General features: G+C 41.9%; 1 protein-coding gene across 2 annotated transcripts in view; it reads left to right on the forward strand.

The window, feature by feature from the left end:
- guf1 (GTP binding elongation factor GUF1) overlaps positions 1-22,432 on the forward strand; it is a 30,121-nt gene that overhangs the window by 5,186 nt on the left and 2,503 nt on the right. For both annotated transcript variants that reach the window (XM_038791293.1, XM_038791294.1), the window contains 9 exons: positions 2,825-3,028; positions 3,869-4,008; positions 4,500-4,623; positions 7,708-7,840; positions 7,984-8,127; positions 9,602-9,735; positions 12,612-12,713; positions 19,485-19,604; positions 22,250-22,286. In XM_038791293.1, coding sequence (XP_038647221.1) covers positions 2,825-3,028; positions 3,869-4,008; positions 4,500-4,623; positions 7,708-7,840; positions 7,984-8,127; positions 9,602-9,735; positions 12,612-12,713; positions 19,485-19,604; positions 22,250-22,286 — 1,138 coding nt within the window. The remainder of the gene's footprint in view (positions 1-2,824; positions 3,029-3,868; positions 4,009-4,499; positions 4,624-7,707; positions 7,841-7,983; positions 8,128-9,601; positions 9,736-12,611; positions 12,714-19,484; positions 19,605-22,249; positions 22,287-22,432) is intronic.

Raw genomic sequence — 22,432 nt, forward strand, 5'->3', positions numbered from 1 at the left:
CAGTAACCCCACCTAATGTTTTTGGACACTAAAGGGCAATTTTACATCACCAATCCACCTAACCTGCACATCTTTGGAATGTGGGAGGAAACCCACGCAGACACGGGGAGAAAGTGAAAACTCCTCACAGACAGTTACCCAAGGCTGATATTAAACCCTGGTCCCTGGCGCTGTTGAATGCTGACCACTGCTACCATGCCGCCCTGTCTGTATGTTTGGTCAAAGAAGAAGGTTTAAAAGAGTGTTTTACAGGAAGAAAGTGAGTCAAGTTGAAGTGTTATTTAACCGGAAGCCCATGTGCAGCAGAGTTTTGGATGATCTCAAGTTCAGCGAGAGTAGAATGTGGAAGGTCAGCTAGGAGTGCATTAGAATCGTCAAGTCTGGTGGTAACAAAGGCATGCATAAGACTTTCAGCAGCAGATAAGGTAGGCTGAGTTACGTGATTTTACAGAAGTAATAAGGAAAGGGATTAGCGACAGTGTGGATGTGTGATCGGAAACTCATCTCAGGATCAGATAGGGCACCGAGGTTGCCGACAGTCTTATTCAGCCTCAGACTTGCCAGGGAGAAGGGTGGAGCTGGCTGAGGGAGCACCGCCTCTGCCAGGGACCAAAGACAATTACTTCAGTCTTCCCAGCATTTAATTGGAGTAAACTTCTGTTTCTCAGATGTCAGACTAGCCCTTTAACAATTTAGAGATAGTGCAGAGATTAAGAGATAAATCCGGTCGTCAACAGCATACATGTGCAAACTGACATTGTGGCTATGGATGATGGCACCGAGGGACAGCATGTAATGGAGAGGGGGCCAAGAAAATGATCCTTCGGGGCTATCAAAGGTAACCACCTTCTCGACATGATTGCAGTAAACTTACCAAGGCTTTTGCAGCAGCACCTTCCCAAGTCACGACCTACCACGTAGAAGGACACAGGTAGCAAATACAAGGGGACACCACCTGCAAGTCCACTTCCAAGACATACACCATCCTAACTTGGTAAAATATCACCATTCCTTCAGTTTCTTCAGATGAGTCAAATTCCTGAAGCTCCCTACCTAACAGCACAATGGAAGTACCTTCACGACATGAGCTGCAGCAGTTCAGTAAATTGGCTCATCACTTCTCAGAGGCAGTTAGGGATGGCCAATAAATGATGGCCTTCGTGAAACTACGCATCCCATTATATAAATTATTTTTTAAAATGACCTGACGGATGCAGTTTGATAGGACTTGTCCTCCTATTTCTGGGGCCTGACTTTAGCAAGACTGCTTTAGTAGAATGTCTCCTGCTGGTTGTAAAGTCCAATATTAAATTATAACCAAATAAAACAAACGGTGATCTCAATTATCCAGTTGATTGACACTGCTTCCTCAGCATCAGCAATCCATTACAACAGTGACCATTTCCTAATATGGTTACAGTATTTCCTAATATAAAACTGAAGTATCTGTTTGTATCTTTATTATATGATAGATAAGTAGGTTTCTGAATGACTATACAACTATACTTGGCTGCCATTGATCTCCATTTCTGACCACTCCTATACAAGTGTATTGTGACTTTAGTATGTACTGTAGCAATTTACTTTGTCTACTTCAACAGTAGTATAATTTATCTTTATTATTCCAGTTGGAAATAAAATTCCCTTTCCTGTTAAACATTCGATTCCCCTGCCCCCACCCCACATTCCAGCTTTTGGCGATTTTTGTAATCAAAAATAATTAAATTGTGGGTCTCTAAATTCTGTTCTGCCATGCACTATCCTGACTTGCTATCACTGTGAGCGGGTGAATGTCTTACAATTTCCTGCCTAATATCGTTTGACTATCATGCAAGATTGCTGTGGTCAAGAAGGCCAGCTTTTCAGGGTTAATAAAGACAACAAATACAACTTCACAACCAATAAAGGATTTTAAAAAAACATTACATAAGCAGCGATCTACTTCTAGCCACTAAACTTTAAATGTTTTTGAGAGGAGAGTGAATTTACAGGCCTTTGGTTCATTGTCTGTTGATGCTTCACCTTGAGCAGTTTTCTTGGCCGTTTTTGTCAGTGGTGTTTTGCCATTGTCTTCCACTCACCGTGGCAGAGCAAGGAGGCAGATCCCAAGACTACCTCAGACCGAAAGGGAATCACTGTTTTGGAGTTATTCTGAACCACGCACAAGCCAACCAAGTTCACTTGCCTCCATACTGGAGTAATATTTTTAAAATAAATTTAGAGTACCCAATTCATTTTTTAGAATTCAGGTGCAATTTAGCGTGGCCAATCCACCTAACCTGCACATCTTTGGGTTGTGGGGATGAAACCCACGGGGAGAATGTGCAAACTCCACATGGACAGTGTCCCAGAGCCAGGATCGAACTTGGGACATCTGTGCCATGAGGATGTAGTGCTAACCACTGCGCCACCGTGCTACCACTATACTGGAGTAACATATCATTACATATCAAGCTTATTTGGTGTAAGGTGGCAAAGAAGTCTGACATTGTGATGTTTCAGGGTATATTGGGGATTTGAATTGCAGTTATACTTAACATTTTGTGCCTCTGCGAAGTAAAGCACCGCTTTGTAATGAAGTAATGCTGGTATGACTGATCTGTTAAAGAACAGGAGAATCCTATCTGTCATTTGAAGACCCGGGCAATTTTTGTGGTCTTGTAACATTGAGTAATAACTAGCTGCTATTTTCAAGCATTTAGGTTTTAGGTTAGAAATATAAGAAATGTTTTCACACAATTCTTTCAATTTTATTTTGATTGCACAATTTTTGATCTTAGCACCTGAATTAGAATTGACTAAATGAAATACATTTTTATTTCAGACCACGTGCAAACCTTTCAGATCCACTGCGAGCTTTGGTATTTGACTCCACTTATGATCACTACAGAGGAGTCATAGCCAGCATTGCACTTTTTGATGGATGGGTGCAAAAGGGGGACAAAATAATGTCCTCATACACAAAGAAGGTGTATGAAGTTAATGAAGTTGGAATCCTGAGGCCTGATCAGTATCCAGTGGAAAAACTGTAAGGAGTCACTGTTGTTTCTCAATGTCATGTTCACAAAAGTTAGAGCAATAAAGGAGTGCATAGATGCTGCTCAGCAGAATGAAAATTCAATCCATAAGGAAATCCCAAAAACCCAGACTCAAGTTCCTTGCTAGTGAAGCAAGTTCTGTATTTCACAGTCTCCTAATGAGTAATCTGTTGAGTTGTAAAATATATCTCAATTTTAGTTGGTGATTTATTACTCCTCAGCGGGAGTGATTATAAATAAGTGATTAAAAATTTCCGAATGGATTTTAAGAGTTCAATCATTAGACTACTTTGGCACAGAATAAAATTGGAAAATTGTTCAATCGTGAAACATTCCACTATGGGACAAAAGAGCCTTGTAATATAACTCGGTGTGACCATTTGAAATTTGTTATTCTTGCATTGGTCCTGATGAGTATAAGACAAAAACTTTGGCAATGGAATTCTCTTTTCAGCAATATTCAAGCATGAAAGACAAGTCCCTGGTAGCAGTAAATTAGGCACCACCATGACTGAATCACTTGGCAGTGCACATTCTTGGGCTCTGCATATTTTATGAAATAGTTGCGAAATGAAGCCTCACTTCTGCACATTTCTTAACCATTCTTATTCTTGAAGAAAAGGTAATTACTAGCTTCTAAACTGCATTTTAATAGGTACACAGGTTACGAGATGTTATCACTATTACACATTGCATTATTATATAATTTGATAGGCAAATGATACAAATCTATTTGTGCAATAGTTTAGATATATTTTGTTATTTACTTGGAATGGAGATGTTCCTGAATATTAATTGTACAGCTGGACTAACCATATTTTATCGTGTAGAAATGCTGGACAAGTGGGCTACCTGGTGGCTGGAATGAAGGAAGTGAAGGAGGCACAGATTGGAGACACCTTTTATTTACAGAAACAGCCTGTGGAACCACTAGCAGGGTTCAAACCTGCTAAGCCAATGGTCTTTGCAGGTAAGGAAACTACTGTAGTTCCATTCATGCTGAGGGTCCTGATATGAAAAGATCCAACTGCACAGTATTTCTGTGTTGTTTTTTATTAGGATAGTATTTCTCATTAGGATTGGAGGATTTTGCAGCTCTTCAAGTTTAAAAAAAACAACAATATTTTCAAATTTAGCAGATCTAGTATCTTTTTTGAGTTAAGTGGTTACTGTCCTATTGTCTTTGTTCAATATACTTCACTGAGAGTTCCACATTTCCATCTGATGGCCAGAAATACTGTGCTTATATTTTGTTTGGTGGGATGGTAATGAGTCTGTTCTAAGGCCGCAAACTATATTTTACAGCACTGGTGCCTTTCAAAGTTGTCAGTTAAAGTGATATTTATTACAAAAATTAACTGAGCCCCTGTCAGTTTTATTTTTCATTAAATTATCTGAAGCCTTTTGAGTGCAGTGTGTTCTGCTCTGTGTTCTCACTAATATAATGGTTTTATGTCAAAGGAATGTACCCCGTTGACCAATCTGAATATACCAACTTGAGGAAAGCCGTGGAGAAGCTAACGCTGAATGACTCCAGTGTGACAGTTCATCGAGACAGCAGCCCAGCCCTGGGAGCTGGCTGGAGGTGAGTGACAAGGGTATTCATCATGACAACTGTTAACATTCATGTTTTTTAATACAATGTCTTTCTCCTCTTAGTTTCATCCTTTCTCATTAAAGGCACAAATACCTTTCTGATCTTCAGCATTCATTTTGCCAGCAATGCATTTTAGGAAATGAGTAAATAATTTTGAAACATTAAAACTACGCTATGTTGCCACATATAATACAATTATTCTTTTTAGGAATAGTATTGGTTTTCATTTTACACCCTCCACCTCTCATTGATTGGAAGGCCAATTTATTTCTTCTGAGTGTATGACAGTCAATTTGTGACTGCCAATCAATTTTATTTCTCTTGGAAAATATTAAAAGTGAGCATGTGTCCAGTAAACATCGTCAAATGTGTCAAAGAAGATTTTGGATGGAATTCTCCCATGGCCCCACCCTCAGATTCAATGCCGGGTGAGGTGGATGAATTTAGTGGAAGTGCAAAAATTGGTTCCACACCAGCGTGAACGTCCCACAGTATTTCCCCCACAGGATTGGGAAACCCACTGGAGGCCAATGTGAAACTAATTTGCATCGTGCTAATGGGATGCAGCTGAAGGCCTGATGAGAATCTTCATCCACGCTCAGGTTTTTGCCACACTAGCGCGAAAACACCGGTGCAAAACACGCCTGGAACAATGTGGCATGCAGAGATCAAGACTTACCGGAACAATGCCTGAGGTTCCCTCCAGAATTCAGGATGGAAGTCGCCAGCAACCCTGGAGCACCACAGCAGTGGTGGGGGGATTATTTACAAGTGGATCTTCCAGCTTCCATGTCACTGAGGCAGTCTTTCTACCAGCCTCAAAGTGTTCCTGGAGAGCCATATTCATTTTCGGGAGTCCATCTTTTTTCAATAGTGGGTCAGTGATGTTGGGCATCTTTTCAATATGGAACCCAGAGAGGACAGTGGACTACATGTCATCAGACCTGTCCTGCCACAGAATATGGTGCAAAACACCTGGTTACATAATTAATGAGGCCGGGGCTGGAAAATATCGTGGTTTCCCGCTAGGAAACCCCGCCACTGAACTTAGTCCCAGATGGGAGAATTGCACCCTTTTTCTTTTAAATTTCAATAAGATTACATATATTAAATAGAGGTTATTGAATTTTGGGATACTTTCTCAAAGTTATTTACATGCCAAATCCCATTCCCATCTTAGATATTGAAATGCAAGACCCCACCCTTAAAACCTTTTGATAAAGCTTCTGATCATGCGTTAATATATTTTTCTTGGGCTTGACATCAACATTCCTGTGAAGTGCATTGGAACGTTTATTCTCTGTTCAAGGTGCTTTACAAAGTGTATGTTGCTGTTATCCTAGTAAGAAAGAGAACATAGGTCTGCATTTTATTACAGAGGTGGGTAGCTTAAGTTGTCAAATATCCTGACCCAGTATAAAGTGCTTCTTTACATTCTATTTTTCCTCCAGGAGGCTTGATGGAAAAGAGACAGGCCCACTTTCTCAGAAGCAGATTGGAAATGGCCATTGGGTGTGGCTGCATGCTGAGGCTGGTTAAAAGGCCCACTTCTATTCTATGGGACTTCATCCCAGCTGTTTGGTTACCTTTTAAGCCATCCAGCCTTCACCCTTCATACCCCATCAATCTGCCACCTATGTTATCTCTATACCCCTGGGTCAACTCATGCCACAAACGCCTTATGGCCCTTCCATGCCTATTTACCTAGAATATACAATGTACAGAACCAGTAAACCCTATAATAGCAAAGGTTTGTGTAAAACTGCTTAGGAAAAAGCACCCATTCAGAATTCTTAGAAAATATTGTGTTCTTGCAACCCAATAAAAGTGTCAATCTAGCAGACTATTAAATATGAATAATAGAAGCTTTAAGCACTTGAAATCTCTTAACCTTGGTCAGGTAAACATTGAGACACTGACAAACGACATCACAGAAAAAATAACTTGAGAGAACCTCGTTGAGCTGTCAATGAGTCAATATCTTTGTAAACATCTCTATTCACATCCTTTTGTGAGGAATTACCATTTAAAATGGTAATTTCTTCTTCTCCCTACTCATAAAACAGTCTAATAAGTATAACGTACTGATTGATATCAACTCTTTAAAAATGTATTAAAAAGAAAAATTTAAAAATCCTGACTTGAACAAATAAGTCGTGATAAGAAATTCATCAATATAAAATAAAACATTTAGTTTATTAATCCATTGATGAGGCTTCAGTGATCAACATATGATCACTGACATGGTCAATCCCTAGTATTGTTGCCAGCTCAGAACAGTAAATGCTCAACCAGCTCCTGGCAGGAATTCTCCGGTTGTTGTGATTCACTTTTCCCGTTGTCAGTGCACTCCTGCCAACGGGTTTTGCGGCAGCATGGGATGGTTTAAATGGGAAATCCATTGGGGCTGGGGGATCAGAGAATCCGTCCCCTTTCCCTGCTCACATTACTGATTCATCTCCTTGCTCTTTTGCTGCCATCCCAGGCTTGGCCCCCTTTTAGATCGCCTACAGTTTTCTTTTTGTGTCTCTTGGCATCCTCAAAAGGACACATCAAGGCATCCTTTTGTAAGAATCTGGCCTCTCAACCAAGCTTCAATAGGCTGAGCATTTATAGTATTTTCTGGTTTTATTTGCAGCATCCACAGTATTTATATATAAATATTTCTATTTTTTTTTTGTTTTTCATTTCGTAGTCACTTATCTCAACAGAAAACATGCTGCAGCTATATTCAAACTTCATGTGTCACATAGAAGTGTTGCATGATGAAATTGGATTAACACTAAATTAGCAGCAGATGCTGCTGTCAAATGTTTGTCTTTTAGAGGGACAATACCAAAACAAATTATGGGTAAATGTACATATATCTCATCTACATAGAGTCCTGTCAGTTTCGTGGTATATGTAGCTAAAATGCACACTAGGGTTTTGTACTTGCTTCCACATTCTTCTGTAAATATATTTTCATAGCAATTCAAGCAGTCTTATGTTATATCACAGAGTTTTGTTGTTTGCAAGATAAAATCAATTTTACTGCACTCTTGAGGATAAGCAAATGTTTCTTATTGTCAGGTTGGGGTTTCTAGGACTTTTGCACATGGAGGTATTTAATCAACGCTTGGAACAAGAGTATAATGCATCAGTCATTCTTACTGCTCCTACTGTTCCTTACAAGGCAGTTCTGTCATCCAGCAAGCTAATCAAGGTGAAGTATTTTTTTATTAGTTTTCAGACCTAATATTTTGAAATCTGATTCCATTGAACAGCTTTTTATGAATGGATCACTTTTTCATACATTTTTAAAGAGTTGAAATCAATCAGTACATAATACTTATTTGATTGTTTTAGGAGTACGGGGAAGAAGAAATTACCATTTTAAATCCATGCCATTTTCCTGATAGATTACAAGTTAAAGAGTATTTGGAACCAGTAGTCACTGGCACTATCCTCACACCTGATGATTACATTGGAAAAATAATCTCTCTCGCTCAGGTATATCCATAAGAAAGCAGTTGTCTACTGGTAATACTTAATCATATATTGCAAAAGTATATAAATACTGAATGTTTATATAGTGTCCTAAAAATACATCTTCAAAAATCCTAACTTGAACAAATAAGTCGTGATAAGAAATTCATCAATATAAAATAAAACATTTAGTTTGTTTAACCATTGATGAGGCTTCAGTGATCAACATATGATCCCTAGTATTGTTGCCAGCTCAGAACAGTAAATGCTCAACCAGCTCATGGCAGGAATTCTCCGGTTGTTGTGATTTACTTTTCTCGTTGACAGCGCACTCCTGCCAACGGGTTTTGCGGCAACGTGGCATGGTTTAAATGGGAAATCCATTGGGGCTGGGGGATCGGAGAATCTATCCCCTGTCCCTGCTCACATTACTGATTGATCTCCTTGCTCTTTTGCTGCCATCCCAGGCTTGGCTCCCTTTTAAATAGCCTACAGTTTTCTTCTGTGTCTCTTGGCATCCTCAAAAGGACATATCAAGGCACTTAGCACTGACTCATTAAGCGCTGCAATCCCATTGTCCCGTCCTACTCGCTCACTAAACTTTCTGCTCACCATGGGGTGGTAATCTTGCTAATCTCCTTCCCATCCACCACACCTCTGCTCTGCTGAACCTGTGGATTTGGACAACATATCCCTCCACTTGTAAACAAAGCTCTTGCCAACCCTGAACTTATTGTGACTAATTGCATTAACATATGACCTTCCAGAACTCCCAAGTAGATGAGCAAGACTTGGAGATTGGTCATCTTAACCCTGATACAGTGTGATCCTGGGAGAAGATGTGTCAGTTCAGAAGAAAAACATCAACCTTCATCCTGTATCTCTTTTCCCTGAACTATGTCCCAGATATCACCAACTTATAATTTGCTAAAATAGTATTTGTTGCATTTTATATTTGTATGGCAGAAGATAATTTGTAAAACATTAAGTACAAACTAAGTCAGAGATAATCTGATTGCCATTGGTGACTCAACATTTCACAATTATAGACTTAAGTGGAGCATTAATGCCGACATCCTTTGGTTGAGTTTAATGACTTGATTCTGAATCGTACATTCTAATAATCCTATCGTATTGCAGTTTACAGAGGAAATATTCCCGAGAATCTACTAAACAAAATATGATGTTTCTGGCATGCTTTTCAGAAAATATATCTGTGCTGTGAAACTCAAATTAACTTACTGCTTTAACCCACATTGCAATTTTACATGTATTAAGAATAAACCTTATTCCCATTTGCTCATATGTACTTGAACTTTTCTATATCCTTTCCTCCTGACTTTGTCCCTGATGTTTTATGATTTAAAATCTGTTACTCAGTAGGTTTAATCAGTGAGCTGCTGCTTCAAATGAACATTGTTTGGAGGTATTTTTTAGTCACATCTATTATTGAGTTTCAAACTTCAGTGATTCCTTACTGAGTACTGATTTGTCTTAGAGTCGGAGAGGAGTTCAGAAGAATATGGTTTACATCGATGATCACAGACTTATGATGCAATACCTTTTCCCACTAAATGAAATTGTGGTGGACTTCTATGACAGTCTAAAATCTCTTTCTTCAGGATATGCCAGGTAGGAATATCTAGATTTAGCTTCTCAATAACAAAATTCAATTTTAAAATATGCTATCCTCACTGTAGTATGAAAAGGCATGTCTGAAAGCAGGTGGGGGTACCATGAAATCATAAGTAGATTGGAAGAAGGATTATAAACGATCTGGAGCTTGGACTCACAAGTTCAGAGGATAAACTTGCAGTCTTTGAAGGTGATAGACTCAAATGCTAACAGGTGGATTTGAAAATAGTTGGGAATTGGGTCGAAATGTTTGGCAGATTAAAGTCAATTTAGAGCATTGGAGCATCATGTGATGTGAGCGCGGGAGCGGTTGTGTTTCTGCAAGCTCTGACTCTGCTCATTCTTTAATCCTGGTGCATGTTTTTTGTTAGTTAGTCATATTTTGGGTTACGTGGTGTGTGCTATGTTCCTGGAAGTTCTTGACTGCTGTTTCTGTGTGGAAGAGCCAAGATAAAATGTTGAAATCCTCATTTGTTTGTGGCAGTCGGAGTGGGCCGAGGTAGGGCCCAACTTGCAGTGGGGCAGTTGCTGCTGAGAGAGCTCTCTCCTTGGTGGTACTGCATACATCTGGATGATAGCCGCCATCAGAGTTGTTTTCGTGGCTGAGGATCTTGGTTCCGGGGTGCAGGTTGTTAAAGTTCACTTAGAAGAATTGCAGAGTACTTTATGAGAGCAGTGTATGTGCATGAGAAGATATTTGCACTCGGAAGAAGATTTTTCCCTGGTGAAGTCCCGCCTTCATATTGCAAAAATCCTGTTGCAATGTGTGTTGTTCATTCTGTCTGGTTTGGGAGAGGGGAGCCAGGCTAGGTGTAGCCCTGATCCCGGTCCCTTGCGAGAAGTGGGAGGTGAGTTCCCGATTGAGTTTGAAAATTGGCTGCAATGTTTTGGGAATCCTGATTTAGAGGCTGGGTGCACCAGATTCAATGGAGCACAATGTATCCTGTCTACAAGGCCAGGTGGTCTGGCCCGCCAATCACTGGTCCTTCATTGCCCTGTTCTCGATGCTTCTAGTGAGGGGTTGGAAGTGACCGAGCCCGACCAGTTATTTCCCCCTGCCGTGATCTAGGCTATAGACTGCTTGTGTGTTGGAGAGATGGCGTTGTGAAAGAAATGGGGTCTTCTGCTTTAATCGTTGGAATGCTTGGGAGATCCTGAAGAGTGCTCGTTGATCCTGTCTTATCCTTTATCCTCTCGTGCAACATGGAATATATCTTCTGCAAATTGCCCTGCAGTTCTTCTGTAATCCTGGACATTGCTTCTTGTTGCTCATGGTGTTAATTATTTTTTGTTGTCTTTTTTTCTCCTGCGGGGAGGTGAGAAATGTGGGCATGAAGACCTGTATCATTGATTATTCTAACTGAGCAGATGCATAGTGAGTCAATTATGAGGAATGTGATTTGTGCATTTTACTCTTTTTGGTTATTGGGGATGATGAGTGGGCCAGGGCGAGGTAGAGGGATGGGTGGTTGGGTTGGTCGGGTTACTTCAGTCCTCGTTTAGATTGAGGATAGCTCCCCAGTTAAAGCTAATCCATTTCAGGTTTCTTTTATATTTTGGTATTAATTATTTATTTTGTTTCTATTTAAGAACCCATGTATTTATCCTGTGACGACCTTGGCAGCTTTCTTTATCCTGGAGAAGACTGGGTTTCTTCTGCCTCTCCTTTGAGTTTTTTTTTCTTTCTCTCTGTTTGGGCCTCAGTCTCTTCATGGGTGGGTTCAAAGTGCAGGAGGGACATTTGGCTCCCATTCCCTTGTTGGCTTTTTTCTTTTCTCCTTGTTGAGGAGGTTGTTTCTCTGGGAGACTCTGTCGGTTTGATCATAATCCGAACGTGTCGCTGCCTGTCCTCTATTTACATTTACATTTGTCTGGAATGCTTTTGGTTCTGCCTGGGGCCTGGAAGAGGATTTAGTTGCATTGTGTGACTTGTATGTAACTCCCCTTAGGACTGGGGATTTTGTGCATTTCTTCTGTTTTTGTAAGGATGAATCTGTTCTTGGCTTCCATATGGGTGCAGATGGGTCTGGTACTTGAAGAGAGAAGGCTGCCATGGGTCGGCGGTGCCTTTGCCGCTGCTGGAGTTGAGGGAGCTGTATGTTGGTGCACACCCGAGACTCATGATTTTTTTGTGGTGATGTGGGAGTGGGCGCACCATTTTGTCATGTTTTTACGACTATCCTGTCTATCCCTCAGTCTCTGGTGGGGCTATATGAGTACCTAATCATATCTAATGATTATATCGAGCTGATTGTGATGTCGTCCTCCTGATTCATTAACCTGTTTTTTTTCCTTCTGATGCAGATGTATTATTTTGTAATTTTGTTGCATGATTCCTTACAATTAGGGGGCATGGTAGCACAGTGGTTAGCACTGTTGCTTCACAGCGCTCGGGTCCCAGGTTCAATTCCGACTTGGGTCACTGTCTGTGCAGAGTGTGCAAGTTGCCCCCGTTACTGCGTGGGTTTCCTCCGGGTGCTCCAATTTCCTCCCACAAGTCCCAAAAGACGTGAATTGGACATTCTGATTTCTCCCTCTGGGTACCCGAACAAGCGCTGGAGTGTGGCTTCACAGTAACTTAATCGCAGTGTTAATGTAAGCCTACTTGTGATTATAAATTTTTTTTTTTAAATGCAAAATCTCAATAAATATACTTTAAAAAGCATAAACAGAGTACTGTGGATGCTAGAAATCCAAAACGAAGATGAAAGGATAGTCAGCCACCTTCACTAAAAGGTGTCTGCTCCCTTTATACGTTTGTATAAAATTGATGTACCTCCCAATTTTATTTATTTTCAAACTATGGACATTATTATGATCAAATTGATCGTAGAATTTATCTAATTTTTCTTGCATTTTATTTCTTCCTGTAGTTTTGACTATGAAGATGCAGGGTACCAGGTAGCTGACCTGATTAAAATGGATTTTTACCTCAATGGAAAATGTGTGGAGGAACTCACAACAATTGTGCACAGGTTTGTCACCAATATTGATGTAGAACAGTTACTCTTCGGGTTTTTCTGCAGACATGTAAGAAATAAATTAATTATAGATTGAAGGTCAATCTCCAGTGTAGGCACATGTACAAGATGTGGCTTCAGCAAAGGGGGCCTACTGTCCAAAATAGGGAGAGAGATTTTGTGTTTATACAATTACTTTGCGACACATAAAAGCAAGTTTGCTGATATTGGGAGGAAGATGAAAGTGTTTGCTTCTTACCCGCACTAATTGGGTGGGTACAGGATGGATCAAGTTACGCATGTCCACATCCACAAAGTACCATTTCAAGAATGTAACTTCTGCCCATTTGCACTCATTCTTGTATTGTGCTAATGTTGGACTACACATCCTGTAGGTAGACGTGATGGTCCGAGAACAGTATACAGATGCTCAGTCTTCGGTGCCGAGGCAACCACTTGATACGGGGAAAACAGCCATGGAGGAAACGTTTTTCCTTTGTCTCCAAAGAATTATCTCTAAAATTTAGTAATCTTTCAAAAATATGGGTACTGTGGTTGGCTGCCTACCTCATGGCTGCTTCCTGGAGAGAGACTACTGATATGTATCAGGATGTTTCTATGATCACATAGTACCTCAACAGTAATTCAGTGCAAGCACTTTGGTATATCTAAACAACATAACGGGCTACAAAAGAAATATGAACAGAATCTCCGGCAGTAGCGCACCCCTCCACGATGAACTAAATGCATTCTATAAAATGCAAGAAAATTTATATAAATTCTACGATTAATTTGATCAAATTCATGTCCACAGTTTAAAAATAAATAAAATTGCTCGTTTTGAGCAGGAAACCATCACACCACTGTCGACTGCCCCAGCAGCCCCAGACACACCCATAACTACCATCACAGCTTCCGAAGTCAGAGCGGCCTTCCTGAAAGGGACCTCGGAAGGCGACGGGTCCGGTCGGGGTCCCTGGTCATGCACTCCGATCCTGCACAGACCAGCTAGCAGATGTGTTCGTGGACATTTTCAACCTCTTCCAAATCTGTTCCGAGGTCCCCACCTGCTTGAAGAAGACCACATCATACTGGTGCCAAAGAAGAACCAGGCAACGTGCCTCAATGACTACCGTCTGATCGCCCTGACATCGATCGTAATGAAGTGCTTTGAAAAGTTGGTCATGAGGCACATCAACTCCAAGCTCCCAGAAGGCCCAGATCCACTGCAATTCGCATACCTCCGCAACCAGTCCACAGCCCTATACTCATCCCTGATGCATCTCGACAACAAGGACTCCAACATCAGACTCCTATTTATTGACTACAGCTCCACCTTCAACACCATAATCCCAGCCAAGTTCATATCAAAGTTCCAAAACCTAGACCACAATCAGTAAGAATAAACAACAACACCTCCTCCACAATAGTCCTCAGTACCAGGGCCCCTCAAGGCTGCGTACTTAGCCCCCTACTATACTCCCTATACACACATGACTGCATGCAAAATTTGACTCCAACTCCATCCACAAGTTTGCTTCCGACACGAGCCTAGTGGGTCGGATCTTGAACAACAAGTCAGAATACAAGAGGGAGATCGAGAAACTAGTGGAGTGGTGTAACGACAACAATCTCTCCCTCAATACCAGCAAAACTAAAGAGCTGGTCATTGACTTCAGGAAGCAAAGTATTGCACACACCCCTTGCACAAGGTGGAGATGGTTGACAGCTTCAAATTCCTAGGTGTGCACATCACCAATAATCTGTCCTGGTCCAACTACATCCAGGCTACGACCAAGAAAGCACAACAGCGTCTATACTTTCTCAGGAAACTAAGGAAATTCGGCATGTCTACATTAACCCTTCTCAACTTTTACAGGTGCACCATAGAAAGCATCCTATCTGGCTGCATCACAGCCTGGTATTGCAACTTCTTGGCCCTAGACTGCAAGAAACTTCAGAGAGTCATGATTACCGCCCAGTCCATCTCACAAACCGCCCCCCCCCCCCATCCATTGACACTATCTACATCTCCTGCTGCCTTGGGAAAGCGGGCAGCATAATCAAAGACTCCTACCACCCGGCTTACTTACTCTTCCAACTTCATCCATCGGGCAGGAGATACAAAAGTCTGAGAACACTCACAAACAGATTCAAAAACAGCTTCCCTGCTGTTACTAGAGTCCTAAATGACCCTCTTATGGACTGATCTGATTAATACTACACTTCTGTATGCTTCACACGCTGACTGTGTCTATGTCTTTACATTGTGTACCTTGTGTTGCCCTATTACATGTTTTCTTTTCATGTACTAAATCGTCTGTTTGAGCTGCATGCAGAAGAATACTTTTTTCTGTACCTCAGTACATGTGACAATAAACAAATCCAATCCAATCCAATGTACACCGCGGGTAGAATTGTGGATGCCATCTTGGACACCTTGGGCAGGATTCTCCATCCCGCCGTACCAGTTCTCTGGTGTGGCGCACACCCACTGGCAGCAGAATTCTCCCTCCCGCCAGCTGGCCAATGGGATTTCCCATTGTGGGCAGCCCCACGCTGTATGGAAATTTTTGTGCGTGCCAGCATAACGGAGAATTCCGACAGCGGAAAATCCAACCCCTTGTATTTCAGGAATCTAGTCACCCAGTGAAAGTTCTCTGCTCTGTTCAATAAATGCCTTCATTTGTTCAGTCGGGAAGAGCAGATTGCAGATATATGGCACGGAGATTATTGTAAAGCGCAGATAGTGAAGACAGGAACCTTTGACATGTCCTGGTATGTGTGAAACAGTCTGTATGTGGGGATCCAAGTTTGTGACTGGTAAAGATCAGTTGGCAGGGCCCCCCCCAGGCAATTCTCCGGTCCCCGATGGGCCGAGCAGCTGACGGTTCTGACCAATCCCGCCGGCGTGGATTGGCCATGGTCCCACACAAAGAACAAAGAAAATTACAGCACAGGAACAGGCCCTTCGGCCCTCCCAGCCTGCGCCGATCCAGATCCTTTATCTAAACCTGTTGCCTATTTTCCAAGGCCTACTTCTCTCTGTTCCCCACCCGTTCATATATCTGTCCAGATGCATCTTAAATGATGCTATCGTAACCGCCTCTACCACCTCCGCTGGCAAAGCATTCCAGGCACCCACCACCCTCTGCGTAAAAAAACTTTCCACGCATATCTCCCTTAAACTTTTCCCCTCTCACCTTGAAATCGTGACCCCTTGTAATTGACACCCCCCACTCTTGGAATAAGCTTGTTGCTATCCACCCTGTCCATAACCTCTCATAATTTTGTAGACCTCAATCAGGTCTCCCCTCAACTTCCTACTCAACCTTTCTTCATAGCTAGCACCCTCCATACCAGGCAACATCCTGGTGAACCTCCTCTGCACCTTCTCTAAAGCATCCACATCCTTCTGGTAATGTGGCGACCAGAACTGCACGCAGTATTCCAAATGTGGCCTAACCAAAGTCCGATACAACTGTAACATGACCTGCCGACTCTTGTACTCAATACCCTGTCCGATGAAGGCAAACATGCTGTATGCCGTCTTAACCACTCTATCGACCTGCGTTGCCACCTTCAGGGTACAATGGACCTGAACTCCCACACGACGGGACCTAGCTGGTAGGCCAGCTGTTGGGGTCCTCGGGGAGTGGGTACAGATGGATCCGGCCCCGGGGTGGCCCCCACGGTGGCCTAGCCAGTGATCGGGGCTCACTGATCTGCGGGCGGGCCCGTGCCGTTGGGGCACTCCTTCCTTCTGCGCCGGCACCTGTAGGGCTCCGCCATGGCCGGCACGGAGAAGACACCCCCTGCGCATGCGCCAGAATACGCCAGTCGGTCTGCGCATGCGCTAAACCATGCCGGCGGTTCTGCGCATGCGTTAACTCCCGCAGTCCTTTCGACGCTGGCTGGCGCGCCGTCAACCCCTCCGCCGCCAGCCTAGCCCACAGAAGTCCGCAACTTCCAGTTGGCCCAACGCCGGAGTGGTTCGCACCGTTTTTACCGCTGGCGTTGGGCCAATTCGCCGATTGCGGTGAATCCCACCCAGAATTTCTCTGCTCTTATTGGACTTGGGTTTTCTGGCCCTTCATGAACTCCCTTTTGGCATATTGTACTAAAGGTGAGAAAATTCCATCAGGCTCTTTCATGTTCTCTGCATTTGTTGCTGGACTCTTGCGTCCCCATCCTTTCTTCCCATTGATGCCCTTCTTGGGTGGGGAAAAAAAAAAGAACCATACCATTAGTGAGGATATGTTACCACTAACTGAAACATCCAGCTTCTTTTAAGAATGACTACTTCAGGGAAGTTCCAGGATTTCTTGTGCTTCTGTTTTATCTGTACGCGGTGAGCAAAGCCTCACCCAAATTCATGAGATTTGACTTGGAACTTCACTTTATAATTTACTTTTTAAATCTAGAGGACTAGATTTTATTGAATAAATTATAAATGATGCACGTAGTTCTTCATGAGCAAATCAGTTAGCCCAGTGAATTGTGTTAAAATCATATCTTTCAAAACTATATTTTTCTTTTAAAAATAGACGGTGTTGGGAAAACCATAACTTCACAAACTGAATTTTTCTTTCAAAATTTGGAAAGATATTGCATTATCTGCAATGGGGCGACAGGGTGGCATAGTGGTTAGCATTGCTGCCTCACAGCTCCAGGGACCCGGGTTCAATTCCGATCTCGGAATGTATGGAGTTTTCACTTTCTCCCCTGTCTGCGTGGGTTTCCTCTGGGTGTTTCCATTTCCATTTGGACCCTTAGTGTCCAAAAGGTTAGGAAGGGTTACTGAGTTGCAGGGATAGGGAGGAGGCATGGGCTTAAGTGGGGTGCTCTATCCAAGGGCAGATGCAGACTCGCTGGGTCAAATAGCCTCCTGCACTGTAGGGTTCTACGATCTGGTTACTTTTTGTTTACAAAAAGGTCAGAAATTCTCCATGAACTGTCAACAAACATACCTTTTCTGAAATTACCTGACCAGCATGGTACTTGAGGGTTAGTTGTTTGTTTTAAACTGCAATCACTTTAATTGATGGGGGGGAAAAAAACAAAGGCTAATGACTCACTGGAAATCATGACCGAGTTTTAATTTCGGACCTGTTGGTTTTGAAATCTGCTTTGCGGAATAAGCCTAGATGGAAGGTGACCCTAACTTGATGACTCCCTGCCTTGCCTGAAATTCTGTGTGTGGTTATCAACATGCATCTTCACCTGAATATAACTTTTCTGCATTTGGAAATCTGAAAAACTAGGACGAGAAGAATTGATCCAGTTCTATGTTGTCCTTCATATTGAAATTCCGTTGTGAAAACCTCCAGACATCTACTAGGACCAGCGTCCTATCTTCGCATGAGGGAGCTCCAGACTGACAGTGTTGAAACCCTGCAAACTTCATCCTTTATTTTTCTAAAGCCAATCCTCCAAAGCCCATCTCTATAGAGACCCGGTTTGTCTTGTTTTTGTTTATTTGCCTGTGTATATGTGAGTGCACATGCTGGATATTTTTTAAATGGAGAGACAGTAGCACTATCAGAGTTCACTTGTATGTTAACCAGTCCTCGTAAGTTATTTTAAAAATGTTTAGTCTTATTAAATGAATGATTTTGGATTTATTGAAAGAAACTTGGTTAAAAGGCTCTTATTTTGGACCAACAATAGCAAAGTAAATAATTGACCATTTTGGTCAGTGAATGAAACTTTTAAACTTACGGTACAAACTGTGGAATAGTGAAGCTAAATAAACTGCATGCTCCTCCCATCCTGATCGTAACAATTATGAATTGCTATAAGTGTCTGTCCAACTGGTGTCATTCCATAGTTAAGAACCACAAGAAACTGTATCTCACGCTTAACCACCTGCTCCCCAGGATTTTAAAGTTGGAACATTAATTGCCCATGCCTCACAGCGCCGAGGTCCCAGGTTCGATCCCTGCTCTGGGTCACTGTCCGTGTGGAGTTTGCACATTCTCCCCATGTTTGCGTAGATTCCGCCCCCACAACCCAAAGATGTGCAGGCTAGATGGATTGGCCACGATAAGTTGCCCCTTAATTGGAAAAAATGAATTGGGCACTCTAAATTTTAAAAATAGAAAAAAAAAATTGCCCATGAAACTTGCCACACAAAGTTACATAAACTAATTAACAATGTTGTCATTGTTAATGACTGCCAATAAACTTTGCTTGTCCAGAAAGTGAACATTAGTGTAGAGTCTTATTCCTCCAAGTTGGGAAATAGGTTAGGAGATTTCAGAACTGTTTTCTAATTTTTATTTTTTTCCTACTTATTCTTTCTGTTACGTCGCAATCTAATCTTTCTCTACCTTTAGTTTTCTTCTCAGTTCTTGTCAATTTATTTCTCAATCCTGAAATTTAATTGATTCAGGGGATACACCAAGGTCCGAAGTGCTTTGTTTGGCTTGCTGTTCCATGAGCAGCTTGGACTTCCAGCAACTTTGTGGGCATTAAAACATAAATGGGCCGATTAAGTTGAGCTAATTAGGAGCATCATGAGATACCCCAGTGCAGCAAAATATGGCCAGTTTTCTCATTCTCTCCCCAAATTGTGCCCCGCTGAATGTGGTACTCTTATGAATTTGTTGCCGAAGATATATGCCTGATTTTATTAGTGGTGAAGCACACTGAGTAATTAGCCCCTCGGAATGGATGAATTAGATCTGCAAAGATTGCAGTGGATGTAGTATTGATTCATACTTGTCTGTAAATTGGTTTAATCAATAAAATCTTTTAAAGAATTAATTGGTTTCTTAATTACAGGGAGAAGGCTTATGCTACTGGTAAAGCAATAGCAGTGCGTTTAAAAGAAACAATACCTCAACAACTTTTTGAGATTGCCATCCAGGCAGCAATAGGCAACAAGATCATAGCAAGAGAGACGTGAGTATCTGCTTAATTTACCAGAAGTTAGCTTTGTATGACTTCATTATCTCATCATGACTCTGTATAGCAATGAGTTTTTTCCCCTCGATGGAGAATGAGAGCATATATCTATAAAGCATCTTACGCACCCTCAGATCAAACCTGGGACCTCGGTGCTGTGAGGCAGCTGTGCTAACCACTGTGCCACCATGCTGCTCAACTCTGCATCACTTTTGAATCCTGTCGTCACCTCGGGAGCTCCAGACTCCAAGCCAGTACTCAGATTTCCCACCGTACACTTGCACTGTTTTCAATCTCCCGACTGTCTCTCCACTTGCGGTTTTCAATCTCCCAACTCTGCTGTCAGTCTCATTCTATCTTGCGCCCTTGTATCCTCCCTGCTCCGCTCCTCGTTTCGGTCTATTTTGCATTCTGTTATCCTCTCTCCTCCTCTCACACTCTTTTTGAACTCCCGAGTCCTCTTCGACTGTTGTATCTTTCCGACTGATTCTCGCACTATCTCATGCTTTTTTATCCTCCTGGCTTGTCTTACACTCTTTTCGGCTACGATCATTAAGCAATAGGACCAGCACGGTAGCATAGTGGTTAGCACAATTGCTTCACAGCTCTATGGTCCCAGGTACAATTCCCGTCTTGGGTCACTGTCTGCACGTTCTCCCCATGTCTGCGTGGGTTTCCTCCAGGTGTGCCGGTTTCCTCCCATAGTCCAAATATGTGCAGGTTAGGTGGATTGGCTATGCTAAATTGCCCGTAGTGACCAAAATTGCCCTTAGTGTTGGGTGCGGTTACTGGTTTATGGGGATGGGGTGGAGGTGTGGGCTTGGGTAGGATGCACTTTCCAAGAGCCAGTGCAGACTTGTTGGGCCGGGTGGCCTCCTTCTGCACTGTAAATTCCAGGGCAGCACGGTAGCACAAGTGATTAGCACTGTGGCTTCACAGCGTCAGGGTCCCAGGTTCAATTCCCCGCTGGGACACAGACGTGTGCGGAGTTTGCACGTTCTCCCTGTGTCTGCGTGGGTTTCCTCCGGGTGCTTCGGTTTCCTCCCACATTCCAACGACGTGCAGGTTAGGTGGACTGGCCATGATAAATTGCCCTTAGTGACCAAAGGAGGGGTTATTGGGTTACGGAGATAGAGTGGAAGGTGAGGGCTTAAGTGGGTTGGTGCAGATGCGATGGGCTGAATGGCCTCTGTATGTTCTATACAAAACAGTAATTGATTTTCTAACAAATAGATACAGAACAGACAGAACAGAACAGACAGATTCATGGTGGCACAGTGGTTAGCAGAGCTGCCTCACTGCGCCGAGGTCCCAGGTTTGATCTGAGGGTGCGTAAGATGCTTTATAGAAATATGCTCTCATTCTCCTTAGAGGGGAAAAAAATCATTGCTATACAGAGTTTGTTAGAAAATCAATTACTGTTTTGTATTGCTTAATCATCATGTCTTGGATTACTAATGAATGACTTCATCCTATATTGGTTGAACTTCACAATCAGCCTTATGTTATCTGGTCTCTCACTGGCTCAGATTAACAAGCCTTATTAAGGATACCTTTGCAGCACAGTTGTCAATTGAGGAACTATCTGGGAGTGACCTACAGTTTTTAACTCAATATCAGGGTTCTGTCAACATTCACTCGCAAAAATATCACAAAACGTTTGTTGTTTAAATTATTCTTGATGTGGAGATGCCGGCGTTGGACTGGGGTGATCACAGTAAGAAGTCTTACAACACCAGGTTAAAATCCAACAGGTTTGTTTCAAACACTAGCTTTCGGAGCACTGCTCCTCATTCACCTGAGGAAGGAGCAATGCTCTGCAAGCTAGTGTTTGAAACAAACCTGTTGGACTTTAACCTGGTGTTGTAAGACTTCTTAATAAATTATTCTTGGCAGACTCTCAAGTATTTACTGCATTTTGTAATCAGTGATGAAGTGATGGGGTACTCACGACTCATGCTGAAAAATGCAACCACAAAGATGTAGTGATCCAACATTGTTCCCAACATTAATTTAATTCTGGTATCAACTGCAGTGAATCTCTGGCATCTCCAAAAGTGATTTTGTAAAGCAAGCTAATCAGCCAATCACATTGGTGAATTCCCACTAACTAGGAAGTTTTATTATTTTATAATTTTCCAGAAAGCAACATAAAATGAAGTAGAAGCTCAAATATAAACTTTGAAATAAATATTTTAAAATCTATTTAATATCTTTATCATGGAATTGAGAAATACCACATGTATAAAATTTGTTTCTCAGGACAAGTGAATTTGTTCAGCAGTAGTTTAGTGTGCCATTTAAAACATAGGTATACCTCATTCATCAAGGTGTAACTTTTTCAAGGATTTTTAGCAGCATGATTAATCGCATAAAAAGTGCACGTTCACATTGAATAATTGATGAATCTAATTGATTTCCATTTTTGAGAATTTCAACAGTACATCCGTAAGGGGGGGAGAATGACTGACGGTGACATCTGGATATCCGCGTTTTACTGCATCTGTTCAGATGTCACTAGTTGATGTCAGTTTCAAAGAGTAATGACAGCAAGCACTGACAGTTTTGCCTTCGTCAGAATCACCAAGAAATTCTGTTTCTATACACAATGTTTGGACTAAATAATATTATTTTCTTTGCAGTATTAAAGCAGTGAGGAAAAATGTATTGGCAAAATGTGTAAGTACAACTTTTTCAAAATACTACATTTTTTTCCCACTACAGCAAAAAAATTAGTCTTTATCATTATCTGTTGCAAATACGGTACCAATACAAAGGCAAGTTAGATTCAAAATGAGAGACTACTTTATTTTGAATTTGAGCTT

Source organism: Scyliorhinus canicula, chromosome 3, assembly GCF_902713615.1.
Source record: "Scyliorhinus canicula chromosome 3, sScyCan1.1, whole genome shotgun sequence".
Classification (NCBI taxonomy): Eukaryota; Metazoa; Chordata; class Chondrichthyes; order Carcharhiniformes; family Scyliorhinidae; genus Scyliorhinus; species Scyliorhinus canicula.